General features: G+C 32.5%; 1 protein-coding gene across 1 annotated transcript in view; it reads right to left on the reverse strand.

Moving 5' to 3' along the window:
• Positions 1 to 6,496: 6,496 nt before the first annotated feature.
• The window catches only part of LOC139500609 (exocyst complex component 8-like), a gene marked incomplete at its 3' end in the record, with an annotated part of 39,644 nt that continues 19,686 nt past the window's right edge, over positions 6,497 to 26,454 (reverse strand). The window contains 12 exon segments of the mRNA XM_071289362.1: positions 6,497 to 6,599; positions 8,097 to 8,216; positions 8,708 to 8,841; positions 11,440 to 11,620; positions 12,333 to 12,477; positions 15,476 to 15,527; positions 16,002 to 16,148; positions 17,766 to 17,889; positions 18,420 to 18,573; positions 20,922 to 21,064; positions 22,040 to 22,137; positions 22,997 to 23,092. Coding sequence (XP_071145463.1) covers positions 6,497 to 6,599; positions 8,097 to 8,216; positions 8,708 to 8,841; positions 11,440 to 11,620; positions 12,333 to 12,477; positions 15,476 to 15,527; positions 16,002 to 16,148; positions 17,766 to 17,889; positions 18,420 to 18,573; positions 20,922 to 21,064; positions 22,040 to 22,137; positions 22,997 to 23,092 — 1,497 coding nt within the window.

Here is a 26,454-nt window from a genome sequence, read left to right on the forward strand (position 1 = left end):
CATGGTTCAATACTACAAAGGAAAGCATGGGATTGAGTTTAAGGGTTATTGGTCCAAGGGGGTTTCAAAAAGATGGGTGGGGGGGGGGGGGTATTTTTTTTTTCCATTTTTTGAAGGGCTTCCTTTTTTTTCAAAATTTTTCAAATTTCGAATTTTGAAAAGTTTCAAGATATCTCCAATTGCACAGTATTGCATGTATTGTGCAATAGATTTGTTAGATCTTTGACCACATTAATTTTGTGATAATCAAAGAGCTGAAAGCTCTGAAGAAAAATGACGCCACTGTCTCTAATATTGGGATAGTTTTTATGCAAGTCTTGATTTTCACATACCGTAATTAGCTTAACAATGCAACATGTCTCGTAAGCATATAATTGATATTCGTATATATGTGTGTGTGTGAAGTGAAGGTGACAACTGGCTGTTTTTTTTAAGACAAATGAATAGGTCAAGACTACCTGAATTGTACAAATAAATACCGTAGAAAGGCTTGTATATTTCTCACTGGTAGATAGTCTGAATCCGGGTCCGTTCGCGCCCACTCATGTTCGCCCCCTTTCACTTTCACACCCTAAATGTTCGCACCCAATCTTAATTGGTTTTGTGTTTAATAACTCTGTAAGCAAGTGTTTTCTTATAAGTATAATTGTTGTCATTGTCTCAAAATAAAGTGAGACAGCATTTTTATTTGTGTTGAATAAATCTTAATCATGTTTTGGATAGCGTATTGTTAAAAATAATAATAATCCTTTCTAATTAAAGTGGTATTTTGTCAACGTTTTATTTTGAGTTGAATAACTCTTAATCATGTTTTGGTTAGTGTATTGCTATACTTTGTTTCATTGACTTCTTTCAAAATGAATTGAGATTCTGACTATGTTTTTTTCTGTGTGTTGAATAGATTTTATCATGTTTTGGTTATAATAGTGGATTGCTATATTTTGGTTCCTATATTTTATTGTTTCGTTGTTTCAGATCAAAGGGACCAAGCTGTTAAAAACAATTATCTTTTGTGTTTTTCCTTTAAAATCTTCAATGTTTTACTCATACCAAGCTATAAATACATTCAGTATTTACACCAAAGCAATTTAAAACAACAATCATGATTTTCCAATTATTCAACTTGAATTTGAATTAAAATTGAGCGCGAATGAGTAGAGTGCGAACGGACCTTGGGTGCGAACGTGCGAGGTGCGAACCTGCAAGGTGCGAAAGTGTATTGGGCGGGAACAGACCTGATACCACAAAATATTAAGTAAATAATCTTTTTGTTACTGTTATCAAAGGTCTAATGAAACTCAGGTAATTTCAAAAATTTGTCAAAGAATTCTAGTCAAACCGGCAACTGGTTAAATTGGCACCTGGACAAATCAGCACCTGGTTAAATCGACACCTGATATAGTCAATTCGTCACCCATGTTAAATATATATTTTAACAGTATTTTAAGCAAAAAGAGTAAAAATAAGTAAGGGGTTGCCAGAATTTTTTTCAGTATTTAAGCAAAAAGAGTTAAATACTAACTTTCACATTTTTGGGTGTTCATTGTACATTTTGTATATATTTATTTTTCTCAACTAAATGACATTTTTGGTCAGGTGTATTTTTAATGATATATATATGAGTAGTCAAAATAATTATTACCTCTGGCAAGGCTTTTTTAAATTTTATTCTGGGACACCTTTCTATGACCGCAAGGCTATGTTAATTTTTTTCTGGGACGCCTTCCTAAGAAAGCCTTCCTACGAACTTCGTAGGAAGACGTCACAGAAAAAAAATAAAATAGCCTCGCCAGACGTCATAATTATTTGGACTAATACATGAGATATTGGCTATTTTTATGCATTATTTAAACCAGTTGAGCATTTTACAGGATTGTTTGTTTAATGCTTTTTAAACTTTACTGAAAAAAAAACACCTTAAATTTGCTTATTATTTGGCATGAAAGTTTGATTTATTGAAAGGGACTCAAAGTTTTCCATTTTTTTTTAATAATTGTCTAATTGTTAAAACAACAGCTTGGGTAAGGGCTTCGTTGTTTACCTTTATACACAACAACATAATTTCACTTTGGTTTCGTTGTTTACCTAAATACACAACAACATATTCACTATGTACTTGGTAACAGTTATTAATTAATTGAATAGAAAATATTATAACAAATATTATTGGATGCCGAATTGACGTCAAATAGGTGCCGATTTGACTAGATGCCAATTTAACCAGGTGCCGACTTGACTTGTACGTTTCAATTCCTCTGCGATCGTTTGCGGTATTTTCTTGAGAATCAAAGAGCTGAAAGCTCTGAAGAAAAATGACGCCACTGTCTCTAATATTGGGATAGTTTTTATGCAAGTCTTGATTTTCACATACCGTAATTTGTTTAACAATGCAACATGTCTCGTAAGCATATAATTGATATTCGTATATGTGTGTGTGTGAAGTGAAGGTGCCAACTGGCTGGGTTTTTTTTTAAGACAAATGAATAGGTCAAGACTACCTGAATTGTACAAATAAATCCCGTGGAAAGGCTTCTATATTTCTCACTGGTACATAGGCTGAATCCGGGTCCATTCGCGCCCATTCACGTTTGCGCCAACTCATGTTCGCCCCCTTTCACTTTCACACCCTACAATTTCGCAACTAATCTTAATTGGTTTTGTGTTTAATAACTCTGTAAGCAAGTGTTTTCTTATAAGTATAATTGTTGTCATTGTCTCAAAATAAAGTGAGACAGCATTTTTTTTTTTGTGTTGAATAAATCTTAATCATGTTTTGGATAGCGTATTGTTAAAGATAATAATAATCCTTTCTAAATAAAGTGGTATTTTGTCAACGTTTTATTTAGCGTTGAATAACTCTTAATCATGTTTTGGTTAGTGTATTGCTATACTTTGTTTCATTGACCTCTTTCATAATGAAGTGAGATTCTGACTATTTTTTTTTCCTGTGTGTTGAATAAATTTTATAATGTTTTGGTTATAATAGTGGATTGCTATATTTTGGTTCCTATATTTTATTGTTTCGTTGTTTCAGATCAAAGGGCTTAAAAACAATTATCTTTTGTGTTTTTCCTTTAAAATCTTCAATGTTTTACTCATACCAAGCTATAAATACATTCAGTATTTACACCAAAGCAATTTAAAACAACAATCATGATTTTCCAATTATTCAACTTGAATTTGAATTAAAATTGGGCGCGAATGAGTAGAGTGCGAACGAACCTTGGGTGTGAACGTGCGAGGTGCGAAAGTGTATTGGGCGCAAACAGACCTGATACCACATAGTCTGAACCCCCTTCTCCCACAAAATATGAAGTAAATTAAAAACAAATTGTTCAGAGAACAATTGAAGTCTTTCCACTAGAAAAGATCTATTTTTATATTGAAATATGAGAAATCAGTTTAAAATGTTAGTTCCTATGGCTTTATGACGTCCTATTAACCTATGACCTTGACCTCAATTTCAAGGTCACAAACCATGGACCTTGAATCAAAATATCCTAGGTCTTTAATATGTTTGGTTAATGAGTACTACCACTTGACGCGTAATTTTAAATGTAAGATGGACAAAAACTCCCTTTTATTATATGCGCAGCCTTTCAACCAAAATATACAAGTAAGGACATGTTGCAACTAATAATTTATGAAAAATTATTTGTCAAAATGTCATACAGTATTTGAAAAGAAGTGAAAATAAGCCAAAATCAAAATTTATAATATGACCTTGACCTTTGACATTGACCTCATTTTCATTTTTAGTACCAATGACCTCATGAAGACCTTAGGTCTCTATCAGTTATGGTTTACCAGTTGAAAATGCATATCGCTTGAATCAAATGAAAAAGGGGGAATAACTCTCATATGGAGTCCCCATAGAGCTATGGTTCAAACGAATATTCTTATCCTAAATATGTAACGAGCAATTTGAAAAATAAAATCTTTTACGGTTACGAAGGAGAGGTGGCCACAAGAAAAACAGTGTTTGGGGAGATAACTCTTACAACATAATGTATTTTGTTATAATTACATTTGATATATGTTTCATTATAATACTTTATTCTGATTGGCTAACTGCACATCACATGTTATTCCTTAAGCAATTGCATCACTCAATAAAACTTTTCATTCATGATAACACGTGGTCCCAACAATAAAGTGCACAGATGAATTGAATAAAAAAGTTATAAAATTCGTGTTTTCATGATCCTAGCTAAAAAAAGTAATTATAAGTATTGAATGTTTCTTTTTGTAACCTCATAGGGTTGCAAAAGCGTTGACCGTGTGCACATTTTTAGAATGAAGCGCTTACGCTTACGCGCTTCATACAAAAAGTACTTCGGTCAACGCTTTTACACCTCAATGAATTTACAAAAAAAAAGCATTCAATACTTAAATGCAGTTGTAAATTTTTAAAGCAAAAAGAGTTAATACTAACTTTCACTTTTTTTGGATGTTCATGTACATTTTGTATGTATTTATTTTTCTCAACTACATGAATTTTTTGGTGTATTTTTAATGATATATATGAGTAGTCCAAATAATTATTACGTCTGGCAAGGCTTTTTAAATTTTATTCTGGGACACCTTCCTATGACCACAAGGCTATGTTAAAAAAATAAAATAGCCTTGTCAGACGTCATTATTATTTGGACTAATACATGAGATATTGGATATTTTTATGCATTATTTAACCAGTTGAGTCTTTTACAGGATTGTTTGTTTAATGCTGTTTAAACATTACTGGGAAAAAAACACCTTAAATTTGCTAATTATTTGGCATGAAAGTTTGATTTATTGAAAGGGACTCATAGTTTTCCATTTAATTTTAATAATTGTCTAATGGTTAAAACAATAGCTTCGTTGTTTAATTTTATACACAACAACATATTCACTTTGGTTTCGTTGTTTACCTTATATTCACTATGTACTTGGTAACAGTTATTAATTAATTGAATAGAAAATATTATAATAAATATTATTGGAAGCCGAATTGACGTCAAATAGGTGCCGATTTAACTAGATGCCAATTTAACCAGGTGCCGACTTGACTTGTACGTTTCAATTCCTCTGCGATCGTTTGCGATATTTTCTTGAGAAAACCTATTTTCCATCATCAAAGAGAAGAAGAAACTGCTTGAAATGATTCCCGAACGCTTCGTGATTGTTAAAATAAGTTTAATTCACTCAAAAAACAATTTTAAAACTTGCGATGTTTAAACAGGAAGTTTCAAAAGCACGTGTAAAAGAAGAAATTAACCGGTGAGAGTGGAAATCCGTACATAACATATATCACTATAGTACGACTTTTAAAGCAAAATAGTTTCATCCTTTTGTAAAACAGTCTTAAATATACCTATCACATTAATGTTTGAAGGGTCTTAAGCTTATTCAAACCATATAAGTCGGTATGAAACACCAAAACGGAATGATAATAACCGATTACGTTTTGTAGTTTACAAAATTCTGGACTGGTTCCTGTCAAACTACAACACTTCGTTCGACTGTAGTGGAATACAAACAGAAACCAGTTAGTTTGTAAACTGGTTCCTGGCTGATTACTACACAATGCTCATTCATAATGATAACACAAGCACATTCCAGTTTGTATTGAAATTAGTAAATACGAAACCATTCGCGGTAGGCAGAGAAATCAGGTCGGCAGTTATGGAACAATGACTGCGTCATTTTCCAAAAAACTATTTTCCATCATCAAAGAGAAGAAGAAACTGCTTGAAAATGATTCTGGAACGCTTCATGATTGTTAAAATAAGTTAAATTCACTCAAAAAACAATTTTAAAACTTGCGATGTTTAAACAGGAAGTTTCAAAAGCACGTGTAAAAAAAGAAATTAACCGGTGAGAGTGGAAATCCGTACATATAAGATATCACTATAGTACGACTTTGAAAGCATTACAGTTCCATCCTTTTGTAAAACAGTCTTTAATATACCTATCACATTAATGTTTGAAGGGTCTTAAGCTTATTCAAACCATAAAAGTCGGTATGAAACACCAAAACGGAATGAACAATAACCGATTACGTTTTGTAGTTTACAAATTCTAAACTGGTTCCCATCAAACTACAACACTTTGTCCGAGTGTAGTGGAATACAAGCAAAAACCAGTTAGTTTGTAAACTGGTTCCTGGCTGATTACTACACAATGACCTCTCATGCATAATAATGATAACACAAGCAGATTCCAGTTTGTAAAGAAAATAGTAAATACGAAACCAAGCGCAGTAGGCAGAGAAATATAATGAAGTTCAGGTCGCCAGTAATGGAACAATGACTGCGTCATTTTCCAAAAACCTATATTATGTAAAAAATTTGATCACAATCCAAATTCAGACAGAATCAAGCTTGAATATTGTGACCAAATTTGCCCCAACTGTTCAGGGTTCAACCACTGGGGTCGTATAAAGCTGCGCCCTGCGGAACAAATGGTAAATAATTAAACTGCAACTCGTCATTGTAAAATAGTATTGAATTCTTACTTTCTACATAAGGTTTAAGATCCAGACCTACAGACATCATCTCTTCCAGGAATCTGCTACACTCCTTCTCCTTCAAATGATTCATTTTCCTCCATTTATCATCCTAATAAAACATGTATTTAAATTGAGTACCGGGTAAAAAATAAATAAATGAATGATTAAGACATCTACAATAGAAGCTACATGTATCTTACTAATTATTATATATATATATTTAAATATTCAATTAACAAATACATAATCTACAGAAGCTATATATATATTTCAATATTTCAGTAACAAATGATAGTTACTTGATGTTGTAAAATTACCAAATGTTATTATGCCCCATTTATGGGCATTATGTTTTCTGGTCTGTGCGTCTGTTCGTTCGTTCGTTCGTCCGTCTGTCCCGCTTCAGGTTAAAGTTTTTGGTCGAGGTAGTTTTTGATGAAGTTGAAGTCTAATCAACTTGAAACTTAGTACATATGTTCTGTATGATATGATCTTTCTAATTTTAATTCCAAATTAGAGATTTAACCCCATTTTCACGGTCCACTGAACATAGAAAATGATAGTGCGGATGGGGCATCCGTGTACTGGGGACACATTCTTGTTTTAGTGCTGTTTTAGATAAAACACATGGGGGCATGAAAAGTATAATATAAAATTGTCATTTTACTAAATTCTAAGGAAAAGCAAACCCTGACAATTAATTGATAGACATTTTTCGAGTTCGAAGCATTTCTGTTAAAATCATTAAACATCACTCTAATGTTAAGGAGCATTGTCACTTCTGTGTAACAATAGAGCAAGTGGTTGGAAAAATATGATGCTATATGGTAGGAATTAGTCAGCAAATTATCAGTGGCCGAGTGGTCAAAGTAGTTACTATTGTAATCACTAGCCAGTCAACCCTGAGGTTGTGTATTTGAATCCCGCTCGTGCAGGTGCACTTGTCTCCAAACTTAATTGACTAGGACTGTCAGTTTTCTCTGGGCACTCTGGCTTCCTCCACCAATAAAAACTGACCGCCAAGAAATAGCCTAAAAGCGGTGCTTAAAAATGGTGTTAAAACACCAAAAATCAAATCAAATATAATTAATTATCAGCACTGCTGTCATTACCAAATTAAGATTTAGTAACTACGGAAAAAAACAATAATTTCTAGTATATCCTGCACAATATTGATCACTAGGACACTTGATGATGGTAAATAGTGCAGAGATACAGGCTTTTCTTTTATCTTGTAAATGATGTCATAAAGACACACATATCTGACAATTTTTTTCAGTGAAGGACACAACTCAAAGTGGTCTATTTGAATATCTTCCGTTCCTCTCACTTGGATCCATCTTGGAGTAGGTGTTATCTAATTACTAGTAATTATTTAATATATCTGTGACTTACCCATGTTTGTACCCATTTAGATTAGACGTTATCCTCCATCAGTTTGTGTCTTTATTAGCTTACTTTAAGGTTCAGATTTTGCTCATTGTTGAAAGCCATATGGTGACCTGTTATTTTTCACATACTTGTACTTTGTTCTGTGGATAATGTTTCATTGGCAAGCAACTTTTTTCCAAGTTATATTTTTATTTCCTGATATAAAGAAACTTACATTCCCCCTATATTTTATTCCTTCAATCATCTGGTCTCTATTTTCTTGAACAACTCTCTCCAACTCTGGTGTTATCGTGTCCTCAAACACAAATGAAACATCAAAACCAATACTACATAGCTAAAAATATAGAATAGAGATGGCATTCAGTAACTACAATCTCCACAACTTACTCATTAAAGGATACTTTGTGTCTCTTACATTTTTTTATATCTGTATAACACTTTTTTATCTATATATTTTTGGTGGTAAATTATAAATAATGTCTGTCACAAAATAGAAGTTCCTTAAGTTATAAGTTCTAAATGAAAAAAACCTTGCAATAAAATTTGAATTTACCGTCTTTATTTATTATCTAAATACTTCATTTATTAAGAGGGTGGTAAAGGGTTATTTTCGTACAACATGTTTTGCAATTTTGATTTCATGTGTAGCTGTGAAACAGGTTCGTTATTTGCTGTGTTTCGTGAAATCGGTAAAAAGTTCAAGGTGTAAGACATTTTTTAATTGTTCGTTCATCGTTAAATGGCAATTTTATTTCAGGTTCTTCCGTGCAGATACCCCCTTACGCCCCCTCTAATAGCTATATACTGATACTAAATAATCGGTACCTGTTCGTCACAATGTTGTCTGGCTGTCTGTACACATTCTGATATAACTGTTAACGTTGACTTGCCACCAAATACATGTCTATTGAACGTATTGACACACATTTCCAACTCTTCCTTGGCCCACACCACAAATGCTACAAATATATAAGACACATGTTTGATTTAAAAATGTCTCCTTTCAAATGTATTGGACAATCCTAATTGATTGACACCAGAACTGCTACAGCAAATATTATATAACAAATATCATTAAATGGAATTTATAATTGTTCATGGATATTTGATTTCCAGGTTTTGTCAAAGCTTTCAGCATTTTACTTTAATTAAATAAGTTATAAATGTGGAATGTGTCCTTTAGACATAGATGATGCCCCCGCTTGCATATCATATAAAGTTATAAATGGGGAATGTGTCCTTTAGACATAGATGATGCCCCCCCCCGCTTATGATCGCTTGCATATCATATAAAGTTATAAATGGGGAATGTGTCCTTTAGACATAGATGATGCCCCCGCTTGCAAATCATATAAAGTTATAAAGGAGCATAACTGAAAAACAGTAAAAGTGATGCTACCCAAGTTTGTACTTGATCTCAGTTTTGTGGTATAACTATGTATAAGTCTTATAACATTTGGTTGAGGCTAACTTAAAGGGGTATTAGCTGTCAAATTCTTGGTCACCGATTTGACTCAAATTCTCATATTTGATTTATAATAATGTAAAACATTTATCTTAACTACCAAAAGTCTAAAATAAACAGTTTACAGAGCATGGGGTAGATAATATGAAGCTTCGTTTCGTGTGTATTTTAGTCCAGACGCCAACTTATAAACTATGGATTTCACCTCAGATGACCATATAAGGGATGTAAACGTGAATAAAGATATGAATAGATTAAACCAACACGTGCAATTGGATTTTTTTAGGTCTGTTTGAGTTTATTTTATAGATTAAAAATATATGTTTCTCATTGTTTTTTAACCGTATAAGAATGATTTTATATGGATCGAAACAGTAATCAAATGATTTACTGTAGTTTCACTTTCATTGTTGACATTCTTTTTCTTTAAATAACCAGTACACGTACAATGCATGCGTTGTCAATCTCTAGCAAGGGGTTAAATTGAAGTTCACATGAATACGGATTTAATGAGGTCGACTAATTCACTTGCAAGTGAATGAGTAATTATCAATGTTTTTTCGCTTAACTTGACAAAATTGAACCATTTTGGATGATAAAAGCGAATTATCATTTCACTATTTCACTTTCATTATTGATTGAACAAAAAACAAGAGGCTGTCACAACGACAGCAAACTGGATTTATTAACATTTATTTGTGTCCTGGCAATATCACAAGAACCATTACTGATGAATGGTGAAAGTAAAAATCGTCAATATCAAATTTGACCTCCATTTTGTCATCAGTATCAACATATTAAAATTTGAAAAGCTTAGATTGAATGGTTCATGAGTAAATGCAACAACATGAATGGAAACGCCATTTTACGATCTTTCAAGAACCATAACTCCTGAACGGTAAAAGTCAAAATCGTCATTATTGAACTTGACCTCTTTTTTGTCATCAGTAACAACATATTAAAATTTCAAAAGCTTTGGTTGAATGGTTCATGAGAAAATGCACGGACACAACTGGAAACTCCATTTTTAAATCTTTCAAGAACCATAACTCCTGAACGGTAAAAGTCAAAATCGTCATTATTGAACTTGACCTCCATTCTGTCATCAGTAACAACATATTAAAATTTGGGAAGCTTTGGTAGAACAGTTCACGCGTATATGCACGGACACGACTGGAAATTCCATTTTTCAATCTTTCAAGAACCATAACTCCTGAACGGTAAAAGTCAAAATCGCCATTATTGAACTTGACCTTCGTATAGTTGTCAGTAATAACATATTAAAATTTTAAAAGCTTTGGTTGAACGGTTCATGAGTTAATGCACGGACAACATTTGATTGCCGCCCGCCCACCTGCCCGACCGCCCGCTGTACATCCCCAAATCAATAACCGACATTTTTGTCACAAAAATCCGGTTAAAAATCTTACTTTAGTTTTTTATATATCTCTTAGCTAGTGCCCCTTTAAGATAGAGAACAGAGACGAAAAATTCAGTAATTTCCATTTGTAAAAAACATGAAAAAGGCACCACCAAAATTCAATCTTGATCTGCATTTTGTTGAAATAAGCATTGTGTATAAGTTTCCTTACATTTGGATGAGGCAAACTAAAGTTAGAGAAAGGGAAACGAATAACAGCAATTTCTATGTTTGTAAAGGGACATAACTCAAGAACGGTAAAAGTGACGACAACCAATTTCAAACTTGATCTGAGTTATGTGGTAATAAGCATTGTGTAAAAGTTTCATTACATTTGGTTGTGGCCAACTAAAGTAAAAGAATGGAAACGAAAAATTCAGCAATTTTTCTGTTTATTAAGGGACATAACTCAAGAACGGTAAAAGTGACGACCCCAAATTTCAAACTTAGAACCGAAAGCAACCTCGGGACGTAGAGATGGACATACAGACACCACGGTGGGGGCATAAAAAGAAATGTTGAAACGACAATATGATAATGGTGTTACATGAATTTTATACAACATGTTTTCCTTCCATTTTCAGACATACAACCGTAATGATCTTGGAATGCCTTAGTAAACTCCTTTCCCGTCTCTGATAGACATGGGAAGTACACGTCAAATAATCTTACCAGACATACAACCATAATGATCTTGGAATGCCTTTGTAAACTCCTTGCCCGTCTCTGACAGACATGGGAAGAACACATCACATAATCTCCTAATGTAGAGGGTCGTAGCTCCTTCAAACTTTAACTGACGAATGTTGTACTTGATGATAGCACTACGGTTCTTCAAGAATAAATCACATGCCTGTAAAACAGAAATCATTTTTTTTAATCAATTTTATCCTTTTTATTTAAGCCATTCTTTTATATTCAAATTAGCTATATATAATGTTTTATTGTTCTGTAAAACTTTGGTGTTTTTTTATACAAAATATACTCATTTTTTCAAGAGAAAGTATTTTGACCTAGAGATGTCTCATATCTTTAGTGCTGTGAGTAGCTGTCTCATTGAAGTATATGTCAAACTCTTTCTTTTTCTATGCATTCATTTTCTATGTAAATTGTCAGTGATTTAAAATTTGGTTGAGGTTTTCAAAATCTAACATATACCTTTCATTCAATTGATGCTGATCTGTGAAAACATACTTCTTCTACAATGTTACATGGGTTTTGATCCTTGTTGAAGGCCATACAGTGCCCCTGAGTTAATAAAATCTGGGTTATTTGGTCTGAGTGACAGTTGTCTCATTGGTAATCATTCCACATCTCCCTATTTTTATAACTCTTTAGTGAAATTCATTATAAACTATTTTTAATGTGTCCCAAATAAAGAAATTTCAGATACAGTATGGGTATTTGTATAGATATGTATTGACAAATCTGAGCTGACTTCCCTAATCTGATCAGTTGTGTAACAGCTCTCCTGGCAGCTCTAGGTCCTCCCCTTAGGGACCTCTCTGGTGATACCTGTAATTCCCCCATCAGACCCTCTATTGTATAGATATGTATTGACAAACCTGAGCTGACTTCCCTAATCTGATCAGTTGTGTTACAGCTCTCCTGGCAGCTCTAGGTCCTCCCCTTAGGGACCTCTCTGGGGATACCTGTAATTCACCCATGAGACCCTCTGTCAATTGTTTGATTCTATTGTCTATTCTGGATCTGAAATTGAGATGAAACATGAAACCTACATGCATGCTATCTTTGAAGAGAGCTAATTTTTCATATCACTACAACAGAAGTACTATCATTTATACATAGAAAGTATCATATTTATACATTTAACATTTACATTTGTAGGTAAAGTAATTGACTGGAAAATCCTAAAATATTGGGCAGTACAATAGACCGCACCAACCAAACAGTTCCACATAAAAAAGATAGCCTTACTTGTGGTTTTATACATTAAAACAAAAGATTTCTTGAAGAGTCATTTTCATCTTTTTTCTGAATCCTTATTATGAGTATGATGAATCCAATCTGACAGTTAATTTACACTTCATATAAAAAAAAATTAGATCTGTCTCCGGATGATGAATGACAGTCATGACATAACATTTAGCCACTAACATTACAGGCTCCTGTCCTTCTCAAGTGCATACAAATTTTAACCAGTAACACATTGAAAATATGATCAGCAAGAAAAAGTTATGAACTAGGGTCATTAAAATATGACCTTAAAAGTGAAGTAAGATCTCTTTGAGACATTAGCAATATGAATGGCAAACTATGATTATGTGAACATATTTAGTATTTAGCAATCATGTTTATTCTAGAATAACCCCCCCCCCCTCAATTTTTTTTTTCACATCCCCCTTTCCCTTATTCCAAAACTAATCTCAATTCAAATTTCTAATGGAGTTTGCAACAATAACTACTCATTTTAATACATCATAAAATATTATAAAATGTAAAAAAAGTGCTTGTTATCAATGAATGGAAAAGATTGTTTTAATTTATCAGTTGGTAGTAAAAGTGAATATACATTGTATATTGTATAAAACAATGATTTAAGTTAATTCAACTACTATTCTGGACAAAGAAAGATAACTCCAATTGAAAATTTCTTGCTATTGCGCAATATTGTGCAATTAGATATTTCTTGCTATTGCACAATACTCTGCAATTGAAAATACTTGCTATTGCACAATACTATGCAATTCCTAAAGATTTCTTGCTATTGCACAATACTGTGCAATTGAAAATTTCTTGCTATTGCACAATACTGTGCAATTGAAGATTTCTTGCTATTGCTGAATACTGTGCAATTAAAAATTCTTGCTATTGCACAATACTTAATATAATAATTTTAGATCCTGATTTGGACCAACTTGAAAACTGGGCCCATAATCAAAAATCTAAGTACATGTTTAGATTCAGCATATCAAAGAAGCCCAAGAATTCAATTTTTGGTTAAAATCAAACTTAAGTTAATTTTGGACCCTTTGGACTTTAATGTAGACCAATTTAAAAACGGGACCAAAAATTAAGAATCTTCATACACAGTTAGATTTGGCATATCAAAGAACTCCAATTATTCAATTTTTGATGAAATCAAACAAAGTTTAATTTAGGACCCCGATTTGGACCAACTTGAAAACTCGGCCAATAATAAAAAATCTAAGTACATTTTTAGATTCAGCATATCAAAGAACCCCAAGGATTCAATTTTTGTTAAAATGAAACTAAGTTTAATTTTGGACCCTTTGGACCTTAATGTAGATCTAGACCAATTTGAAAACGGGACCAAAAATTAAGAATCTACATACACAGTTAGATACGGCATATCAAAGAACCCAAATTATTCAATTTTTAATGAAATCAAACAAAGTTTAATTTTTGACCCTTTGGGCCCCTTATTCCTAAACTGTTGGGACCAAAACTCCCAAAATCAATCCCAACCTTTCTTTTATTGTCATAAACCTTGTGTTTAAATTTCATAGATTTCTTTTTACTTATACTAAAGTTATGGTGCGAAAACCAAGAAAAATGCTTATTTGGGCCCCTTTTTGGTCCCTAATTTCTAAACTGTTGGGACCTCAACTCCCAAAATCAATCCCAACCTTCCTTTTGTGGTCATAAACCTTGTGTTTAAATTTCATTGATTTCTATTTACTTATACTAAAGTTGTGCGAAAACCAAGAATAATGCTTATTTGGGCCCTTTTTTGGCCCCTAATTCCTAAACTGTTGGAACCAAAACTCCCAAAATCAATCCCAACCTTCCTTTTGTGGTCATCAACCTTGTGTCAAAATTTCATAGATTTCTATTTACTTAAACTAAAGTTATAGTGCAAAAAAACAAGAAAATGCTTATTTGGGCCCTTTTTGGACCCTAATTCCTAAACTGTTCGGACCAAAACTCCCAAAATCAATCCCATCCTTCCTTTTGTGGTCATAAACCTTGTTTTAAAATTTCATAGATTTCTATAAACTTATACTAAAGTTATAGTGCGAAAACCAAATGTCGGACTACGACGACAACGACGACAATGACGCCAATGTGATACCAATATACGACCATAAAATTTTCAATTTTTGCAGTCGTATAAAAATCTAATAAATAGAAACTAATGAATTATGAAATCTAGGTTGTAGCTTGATAAAAGAGATGAAAACACCTTTAGAGTTGTTTGTTATACTCTAAAGACGGCTAAAATATCAAGAATCAATACATACTGTTGAATAGAAGCGGTCAAGTTAGAATTTTGTATAAATTTTTATTGATATTTCTGCCATCTTTGCAGAGTTATCTCCCATATCAATGAAACTCTCCATGGGAATTTTAAAATTGTAAATTTTGAGTTTTCCTAAAGTTAGATTTTATGGGACTTTTTTCTGTGTATATTGGGGGTATAATGCTAAAGATTAAAACTTAAAAATCTTGTGTTGCAATTACTTCAAGGTTAGGGTCAAATTTATGCTATAATGACTGGACTATCTCTATTAAATTCATTTACCACTTTTGAGATTTTTGATAGTTTTGTATATAAACAAACAGTTTAAACAAAAGTAAAGTTATCCAAAATTTAAAAAAAATCCTCTCATCTTTAAATGCAGTGTTATCTAGAGCATGTCACATTGTATAGATAGCTGCATGTTGAGGTTATTTGTATCAATGGGTTGATGTCACAAAGGTATATCTTTATCTCTGTAAATACCTGAATTCTTTAACTACTGGTACTTTTGGACAGTCTTTTAAATGTTCATTTACTGAAATACAAAAATTTTATTTATAGTAGTTAAAATTTAAAGGCAAGTGTATAATATTGCCACTTTGTGGTAACTTCATATCAGTATTTTGTCTTACATTTTAAATTTAGGCTTAAAACTGTCTTGCTTTTAAAAAAAATCTGTAGACATAACTCATGATTAATATCTAACCAAGACCTCTAGCCTTATTCATTACCATAATTAATAAAAATGTTGTATACATAAAGATATGACTGTGGATAAAATATCTTTGAAGAAAAAGACTTGCTTTTAATTCAATATCAATATCTCCAAAAGAATTTATAAAAGTTTGACAAAATTATTGATGTCTAAAAAAAACTTAAACAATACAGCGAACCTAAGTATTGATTACACTAGAACTGACCCCACAATTTTAAAAGATCATTAAAAGTATGCTTTTACTGCTTGAAATTTGCAGGCTTTGCAATAATATATATTAATGGTAAACTATACCTTTCTCCACTAAATCTACTGCTCCTTCAAAGTCTCTTTGTGCTATACACATATCTAGATCTTCTGGAAGTTCTTGTATCCAATCAGCATTTAAACAATCAGTTTCTATGGCAACCATAGTTTCACTATCATCCTCAATTGGAAATGCTAACAGAAAAGAGAAGAAATAATGTTATTTATGTAGTTTAAAACAAAATGTCAGAGTTGTTAGTACAGAATGAAATAATTCAAAAAAATATGCCCTTTCTTAATTATTTAGTATTATCAATGAGTCCCTCAGAATTTGTAATTCACAAAGAGAAGGGCCCTCTTAAACTTGCAGCTAGGTGAGAGTTTTTTGCTCCAAGTTGAAGGCCTCACTGTGACAAAAGCACTGTTATTTTGCTCTTTGCATGGTTTTTGCAGTGTAATAAATTTTTGAATGACAGATACCACATATCTATCCCTTGGTTTTTTTTATGTATCATCTATTAATATTTTTAACTTTTAAGGTAGATCATAGGTATATATTTCCTAAGATAGAATTTTTGTGTACTTTGCCGAAATGAAGATTATATTATGTTTTCATAAAAGAAAGGGTCACTGTGCTCTTTTTCAAGCTACAAGTGGTTCAAAATTTATACCAAAATTTGCATAGATTGTTTATGAAAAAAGGATTTGTGTGAATAAAAAGAAATCTATGAGATAGAATTTTAAATGAAATATGACAAGATAGGATTTTTTTTATGTTTTAAAAAAATTTAAAAAAAGTGACACGAAACTTGTTTTCTTGGAACAAGTTAATAGTCCAGTCAATCTAACATAAATTTGACCCTAACCTTGTAAGTAATTGCAACAGAAGATTTTTAAGTTTTAATCTTTAGCATTATACCCCAAATATACACAGAAAAAAGTCCCATAAATTTAACTTGCGGAAAACTTAAACTCATGATTTTAAAATTTCTATGGAGATTTGCATTGATATGGGAGATAACTCTGCAAAAAGGCAGAAATAGCAATAATTTTTTTTTCTCAAAATTATCACTTTACGACTTTTGTTCAGCAGAATGTATTGATTCTTGATATTTTAGCCGTCTTTAGAGTATAACAAACAATTTTAAAGGTGTTTTCATATCTTTTATCAAGCTACAACCTAGATTTCATAATTCATTAGTTGATCATTTATTAAACTTTTCATGCATGTCAAGGTAAAGAATCTCAAATTGAATAAAACTAATTAAGCATATATTCTTCTTTTTGTGGTTTAAAATTATTTTAAACAAGGAAGATGGTGAACAAATATTATTTACAGATATAAACAATTATTGTATTATACCAAATATTCACATTATTTTTTCAAAATGGTCACAAAGCCATAAAATTGTAATTTCTTTAATGAAAAATGTGCCAAAAAACATAAAAATACCCATAACACTTCGGTTTTGTACATATCATGTGCAGAAGATTATATAATACAGTCAAATACGTACATATTTTACATGAATTTTAGAAAATCAACCAAAAACTGACATATTTTTCCAAAGTTATCTCCCCTTCCATTGCAAAATTTGAGTTTTCCTCGAAAGTTAGATTTAATGGGACTTTTTTATGTGTATATTTACGGGCTTAGTGCTATAGATTAGAATTAAAAGATTTTCTGTTTTCTTTATATAAATAAACAGTCAAAACAATGAAACAGCAACCTAACGTTAATTAAAACCAAAAGACATTTAGAGGAAAGCATACAGTCTTTAATATGTATACATGTATAGACTATAGCCTTACATTTCCTCTCCTCCTCGGGAGTATGTGCCTGTTGTTCAGCTAACAGTATAGCTGCCTCTTTCTTTTGTTTGTCTCTGGAAGCTTTAGCTTTCTTTGTTTCTTCTAGTATGTCTAACCAATGCCTCTACAACAAAATAATATTTTGGAATTTAGAATATTTGTATCTTTTCTTAAATATTTGGAAACCTTGAGCTTTCTTGTGAATTAAATCATTTAGGCAGTTTGAAACTCATTTCTGCACATTCTATATGAAAAATCCAGATCTGATGAAAAATTCTATGGTGGCCTCACAACTTTGTTTATGTGGTGCTATAGAAACAACAGCACATAACTTGCAAGAAACATACACGGTATTATTGTATTTCCAATGTATAATTTTTTTTTCTCTTTTGTGTTCACAACTTGATTATATGTTTTGTTTGTTTTCCATCTAGTGTAACATTGTTATTATTTTTTTTAACATTCTACGCCTTGAGTATTACAATATCAAAATGTTCTTATTTGAATTAGGAAATGGAATAATATAAGCTAACAGCTTGTTTCTGGATCCTATAATTATTCACTTGTATTAATATGTAAACGCCAATTTGTGTACATTACTTAACCTGAATTTAATTAATAAAATATGTTTACATTATTACTTATTACACAAACCTTTGCTTTAGCTCCATCAGCCTGATACATCTTAGCATCAGGAAACATCAGAATCTTAAATGCATTCTTTATAGGTCCAGCATCTCTAACATTAACTATAGCAAGACTGTCCAACTCATATAGGCCCTGGAACCTGTACCTTACAGGACCTCTCCTGAAAATAAATTGACATTAACTATAGCTAAAATGTCAAACTCATATAGACCTTGGAACCTGTACCTTACAGGACCTCTTGAAAAACAAGAGTGCACACACTGAAATGTCTCGCCTTCTTTACTAATCATTGATAGTATGTTGATAGTCCTAAATATAAAACTTTATTACAACTGTCACATAAACTTCACATTAACCAAGAAAGCCAAACATTGACCAATAAACCATGAAATTAAGGTCAAAGTCAGATGAACCATTTTAGAAAGACATGTACAGCTAACAATTCTTTCATACAACAAATATAGTTGACCTACTGCTTATTGTTTAAGAAAAACAGACCAAAACATTAAAACTTAATACTGAGCAATGAACCGTGAAAATGAGGTCAAGGTCAAATAAAACCTGCACAACTAATACATAGATCATAAAATATTTCCATACAACAAATATAGTTAACATATTGCATAAAGTATTAGAAAAAAGACCAAAACTCAAAAATTTAACTTTGACCACTGAACCATGAAAATGAGGTCAAGGTCAGATGACACCTGCAAGCTAGACATGTACACCTTACAATCCTTCCATACACCAAATATAGAAGACCTATTGCATATAGTATAAGAAAAACAGACCAAAACACAAAAACCTAACAATAACCACTGAACCATGAAAATGAGGTCAAGGTCAGATGACACCTGCCGGTTGGACATGTACACCTTACAATCCGTCCATACACCAAATATAGAAGACCTATTGCATATAGTATAAGAAAAACAGACCAAAACACAAAAACTTAACAATAACCACTGAACCATGAAAATGAGGTCAAGGTCAGATGACACCTGCCAGCTAGACATGTACACCTTACAATCCTTCCATACACCAAATATAGAAGACCTATTGCATATAGTATAAGAAAAACAGACCAAAACACAAAAACTTAACAATTACCACTGAACCATGAAAATGAGGTCAAGGTCAGATGACACCTGTCAGCTAGACATGTACACCTTACAATCCGTCCATACACCAAATATAGAAGACCTATTGCATATAGTATAAGAAAAACAGACCAAAACACAAAAACTTAACAATAACCACTGAACCATGAAAATGAGGTCAAGGTCAGATGACACCTGCCAGCTAGACATGTACACCTTACAATCCTTCCATACACCAAATATAGAAGACCTATTGCATATAGTATAAGAAAAACAGACCAAAACACAAAAACTTTACAATTACCACTGAACCATGAAAATGAGGTCAAGGTCAGATGACACCTGCCAGCTAGACATGTACACCTTACAATCCGTCCATACACTAAATATAGAAGACCTATTGCATATAGTATAAGAAAAACAGACCAAAACACAAAAACTTAACAATAACCACTGAACCATGAAAATGAGGTCAAGGTCAGATGACACCTGCCGGTTGGACATGTACACCTTACAGTCCTTCCATACACCGAATATACAAGACCTATAGCTTATAGTATCTGAGATATGGACTTGACCACCAAAACTTAACCTTGTTCACTGATCCATGAAATGAGGTCGAGGTCAAGTGAAAACTGTCTGACGGGCATTAGGACCTTGCAACGTACGCACATACCAAATATAGTTATCCTATTACTTATAATAAGAGAGAATTTAACATTACAAAAAATTTTAACTTTTTTTTCAAGTAGTTACTGAACCATGAAAATGAGGTCAAGGACATTGGACATGTGACTGACAGAAACTTCGTAACATGACGCATCTATATACATAGTATGAAGCATCCAGGACTTCCACCTTCTAAAATATAAAGTTTTTAAGAAGTTAGCCGCCGCCGCCGCCGCCGCTGCCGCCGCCGCCGGATCACTATCCCTATGTCGAGCTTTCTGCAACAAAAGTTGCAGGCTCGACAAAAACCAAGAGAGTGTTATTTCTATCAAAACAAACTTTGATCATCTAAAAATATACAGACATTGAATTTGGTAGCAAATCATAGCCTCCATCATATAAAGCTTATATTCCCTATTCCATGTAACTTTGATAGTTTTCGTTTAAATTATTCATATCTCTTTCGTGCTCTTGACATAAGATATTTGTCTTCCTTTGTTGACTTTTTACTGTGGATTAATGTTCATTGGATATTTATGTGGCATTGGGTTGAAGTCTAAAATAACATTTATCCCACATTTTCTTAAATATTCATATGTGAATATATGATCTATTACTACCTATCTCACATCATCTTTTATTTATATATGCCATATAATGTGGATATAATGGGTCTATGGTGGTTAGTTGTTTCATTGGCAATAATACCACATCTTCTAATTTTTATATATATATATACCTATTAGGAAGCCATGTAGCTATCATCAGACTATCATTCAGTAGGAAGGCATGGACTTTCTGTATTTGTGTGAACGATTCAGCATCCAGCTCAGCCAAGTCTCCATTGTGTATCAAATGTCGTCCTGGAACTTCTGTTACACTCTGTCAATAAATAACAAATCATTCAAAAAAGATTTTGTCACTTTCTACCTGAAATATTTTATTAAATACACAAATCAGTGGACATCTCAACAAGACTGATTTTCTTGCTTCAGCTAGTACGAATCAAGTTGAAATAACCAATGATAATCTGTTTATTGCTGTTTGACCTATGATAATGTTGTTAATTTCATCAAAAATGGCATGTGTGCCATGCATGCCCTAAGTTTCTAGTGATAATTTTTCATATCACTCTATTGTGCTGAGAAAAAAATTTATCAGTCAGTGCAATCAAAAGAAAATTTCATTAAATAGCAATAGCAGGTCTTTCCCTGAAAACAGAATGTTGACACCTTTTATTATTTTTTTTAACTGCTGATTATTTTTATAATAATTTTATCAAGTGGTAGTTTGTATGTCCTGTTTTATAATTGTGTGTAAATTAACTTTGTATAACTATATCATGTATATTTGATAGAAATGTGTTCCAAAACTGTCATCAAAATGTTAATATATAAGCAGGATAAAACAAGAATGTGTCCATAGTACACGGATGCCCCACTCGCACTATAATTTTCCATGTTCAGTGGACCATGAAATTGGGGTCAAAACTTTAATTTGGAATTAAAATTAGAAAGATAATATCATAGGGAACATGTGTACTAAGTTTCAAGTAGTTGTGACTTTAACTTCATCAAAAACTACCTCGACCAAAAACTCTAACCCAAACTTCGCACTTTCATTTTCTATGTTCAGTTGACCATGAAATTGGGGTCAAAACTATAATTTGGCATTAAAATTAGAAAGATCATATCATGGGGAACTAAGTTTCAAGTGGATTGGACTTCAACTTCATCAAAAACTACCTTGACCAAAAACTTTAACCTGAAGTCGGACGAACGAACGAACGGAGGCACAGACCAGAAAACATAATGCCCCTCTACTATCGTAGGTGGGACATAAAAAGCAATGACTTACAGAACAGCCTTCAACTTTCTCCAACAGAAATGCCAGATTTTTCCTGGTATCATCCTCTGGATTCTCTTGGGTTTGATCTTTGGGTTGCTCAACAATAGCTATATAATAAAGTAAAAAAAAATATTTAATGTTTCCTACATATTACATTTTTGTACAATGCAAGAGAAAGGTATGAATCAATTCAATGTTTCAGAATCTAATGCATTGTGGGTAAAATTTTCAAAAACGTACACCAAAACGTTGTGACTGGTGAAAAATTTGCTAAACAATTGATATTCAACCAATGATGTAACATTATTATCATTTCGGTGTACATACAATGAGATTACCCATATTCCTTTAGATTCTGAAAAGGCCAATTGGCCAGGTACGAAAATCAGTCTGAAAATAAAATTGACCAAAATGTTATAATAGCTCTTCAACAAATAATAAAACAGACAGTGTTGTGAGATCTATTAATATTTTGCAGTACAGATAGCATCAAATTCTCTACTGACAAAATAATTAAGATACATGTATACCTAAAGATATCAACCGACAAGGACTATAAATTTTAACATGTTGTGGTATTAATCTACATTTTTTTTAATTGTAGATCTAAACCTTTTTTTTATTCAACCAGTTGTTTTATAAAAGCAGTTAAAGAACTTGTCAGTGTGTTGTTTGGTAGTTTAATCTTTCAAACTGTAAGCTATCAAAATAAACCTAGATGTAGTTTACAGACAGTACTGTTGTGAGTTTGTAGCTATCCTCAAAACAATTCTTTACAACATTGCACAAGAATTCTAATCCAGATTATATTAAAATTTATCATTTAACTTACCGGTACTAAAAATCATAATTGATACTTTCATGACTTAAAAATATTCAGCTATTATTTTCTTTACCCAGCTCAATGTCATAGTTTTGTTGTTCAGATGTTAGCAAGTTAAAGATGTGGTATTAAGCTAAACCAACCTTTATCACTAACTAGTGACATCTCCATCATGGATGACATCAAACTTTTCTCCTCTGTCAGAATGTGACTCAGCTGGTACATCTCTCCTTCCAAAACTGTCATCAAAATGTTTATATAAATAAGTGAAATATGTAAATGTGGTTAGACTTCAAAATCTAAGTTCTTGACTTACATATACAAAAGAGCAATATTGACCAAAATTAAATGCATAAAATGGTAAATTATTGCCATCTGAATTCTTAACAATATAGTAAACTAGAGGCTCTAAAGAGCCTGTGTCGCTCACCTTGGTCTATGTGAATATTAAACAATGGACACAGATGGATTCATGACAAAATTGTGTTTTGGTGATGGTGATGTGTTTGTAGATCTTAATTTACTAAACATTCTTGCAGCTTACAATTATCTCACTCTATAACAGTACTTTCTGTGGAAAATGTTATTGAAAATCTTCAAATTTAAAAAAATTTGTTAAAATTGACTATGAAGGGCAATAACTCCTTAGGGGGTCAATTGACTATTTTGGTCATACTGACTTATTTTTAATTCTTACTTTGCTGTACATTATTGGTGTTTACAGTTTATCTCTATCTATAATAATATTCAAGATAATAACAAAAAAACAGCAAAATTTCCTCAAAATTACCAATTCAGGGGCAGCAACCTAACAACCAATTATCCGATTCATCTGAAAATTCCAGGGCAGATAGATCGTGACCTGTTTGTTACCGGACACATTTTTTTAACTAGATACCCCAATGATGATTATGGCCAAGTTTGGTTAAATTTGGCCAGGTAGTTTCACAGGAGAAGCTTTCTAAAAGATTACTAAGATTTACGAAAAATGGTTAAAAATTGACTATAAATAGCAATAACTCCTAAAGTGGTCAACTGACCATTTTGGTCATTTGACTTATTTGTAGATCTTACTTTGCTGAACATTATTGCAGTTTACAGTTTATCTCTATCTATAATAAATATTCAAGATAATAACCAAAAACAGCAAAATTTCCTTAAAATAACCATTTCAGGGGCAGCAACCCAACAACGGAATGTCCGATTCATCTGAAACTTTCAGGGCAGATAGATCTTGACCTGATGAACAATTTTACCTACTGTCAGATTTGCTCTAAATGCTTTGGTTTTTGAGTTATAAGCCAAAAACTACATTTTACCCCTATGTTCTATTTTTAGCCATGGCGGACATCTTGGTTGGTTGGGCGGGGCATCGGACACATTTTTTAACTAGATACCCAAATGATGATTATGGCCAAGTTTGGTTAAATTTGGCCCAGTAGTTTCAGAGGAGAAGATTTTTCTAAAAGATTACTAAGATTTACGAAAAATGGTTAAAAATTGACTATAAAGGGCAATAACTCCTAAAGTGGTCAACTGACCATTTTGGTCATGTTGACTTATTTGTAGATCTTACTTTGCTAAACATTATTGCTGTTTACAGTTTATCTCTATCTATAATAATATTCAAGATAATAACCAAAAACAGCAAAATTTCCTTAAAATTATCATTTCAGGGGCAGGAACTCAACAACGGAATGTGTGATTCATCTGAAAATTTCAGGGCAGATAAATCTTGACCTGATGAACAATTTTACTTCCTGTCAGATTTGCTCTAAATGCTTTGGTTTTTGAGTTATAAGCCAAAAACTGCATTTTACCCCTATGTTTTATTTTTAGCCATGGCGGACATCTTGGTTGGTTGGGCGTGGCATCGAACAAATTTTTTTAACTAGATACCCCAATGATGATTATGGCCAAGTTTGGTTAAATTTGGCTCAGTAGTTTCAGAGGAGAAGATTTTTCTAAAAGATTATTAACCCTTTCGCCGATGAGTCCCGGTTTACCGGGATTCACGCTTCAGACGGCTGACGATGAGTCCCGTTTTACCGGGATCGGAATACCTCTTTTATGTTTCCCGCTCAAAACAGTGCAAACATGAGTTATCTTTCTTTGATAATTACCCGGATGAAAGTGTAAACATGGCGCTTCCGTTTGTTGAAAACCGTGTCAAAATCAGATGAAATTTACGGAGTTTACGAGAATTTGAAATGAGGGAACATTTTTTTTGAAAGAATATGGAAGAATTGAAGCCAAACTAGTATACTTTTTTGACATAAAATGTCGTTTTAAGTACAAAACACTTGGAATGGACATCGTTCAGTGTGAGGAATTTGTACAGCCTCATAAAATTTTTCAAAATTTTGCCGTTTTGGGTAAAAAAAATTACGATTTGGGGTCAAAGAGCAGAATTTTGAGAATTTCACCTAGAAAATGCCGAAAATTTGAAAATTTGAATATTTAAAGAAGAAAAAATAATTAAAACATGAACAAAACTGTGAACATGGTGTTAGTGAATGAAATAAATACACAAATAACTACAAACAAGCTTTTATTGACATTTATTATGATGATCTCCCACTTGAGATTTATAGTAGCCAGGGAAGCCATCGTCTCAGAGTAGCTTCTGTCTGGGCAGCAATCGGTGAAAGTGCTAAGATTTACGAAAAATGGTTAAAAATTGACTATAAAGGGCAATTACTCCTAAAGTGGTCAACTGACCATTTTGGTCATGTTGACTTATTTGTAGATCTTACTTTGCTGAACATTATTGCTGTTTACAGTTTATCTCTATCTATAATAATATTCAAGCTAATAACCAAAAACAGCAAAATTTCCTTAAAATTACCATTTCAGGGGCAGCAACCCAACAAAGAAATGTCAGATTCATCTGAAAATTTCAGGGCAGATAGATCTTGACCTGATGAACAATATTACCCCTGTCAGATTTGCTCTAAATGCTTTGGTTTTTAAGTTATAAGCCAAAAACTGCATTTTACCCCTATGTTCTATTTTTAGGTTTGGGCGGCCATCTTGGTTAGTTGGCCGGGTCTTCGGACACATTTTTTAAACTAGATACCCCAATGATGATTGTGGCCAAGTCTGGATTAATTTGGCCCAGTAGTTTCAGAGGAGAAGATTTTTCTAAAAGATTACTAAGATTTACGAAAAATGGTTAAAAATTGACTATAAAGGGCAATAACTCCTAAAGGGGTCAACTGACCATTTCGGTCATGTGACTTATTTGTAAATCTTACTTTGCTGAACATTATTGCTGTTTACAGTTTATCTCTATCTATAATAATATTCAAGATAATAACCAAAAACAGTAAAATTTCCTTAAAATTACCAATTCAGGGGCAGCAACCCAACAAAAGGTTGTCCGATTCATCTGAAAATTTCAGGGCAGATAGATATTGACCTGATGAACAATTTTTATCCATGTCAGATTTGCTCTAAATGCTTTGGTTTTTGAGTTATAAGCCAAAAACTGTATTTTACCCCTATGTTCTATTTTTAGCCATGGTGGCCATCTTGGTTGGTTGACTGGGTCACCGTACACATTTTTTAAACTAGATACCCCAATGATGATTGTGGCTAA

Source organism: Mytilus edulis, chromosome 13 (assembly GCF_963676685.1).
Source record: "Mytilus edulis chromosome 13, xbMytEdul2.2, whole genome shotgun sequence".
In the NCBI taxonomy this organism is placed as follows: domain Eukaryota; kingdom Metazoa; phylum Mollusca; class Bivalvia; order Mytilida; family Mytilidae; genus Mytilus; species Mytilus edulis.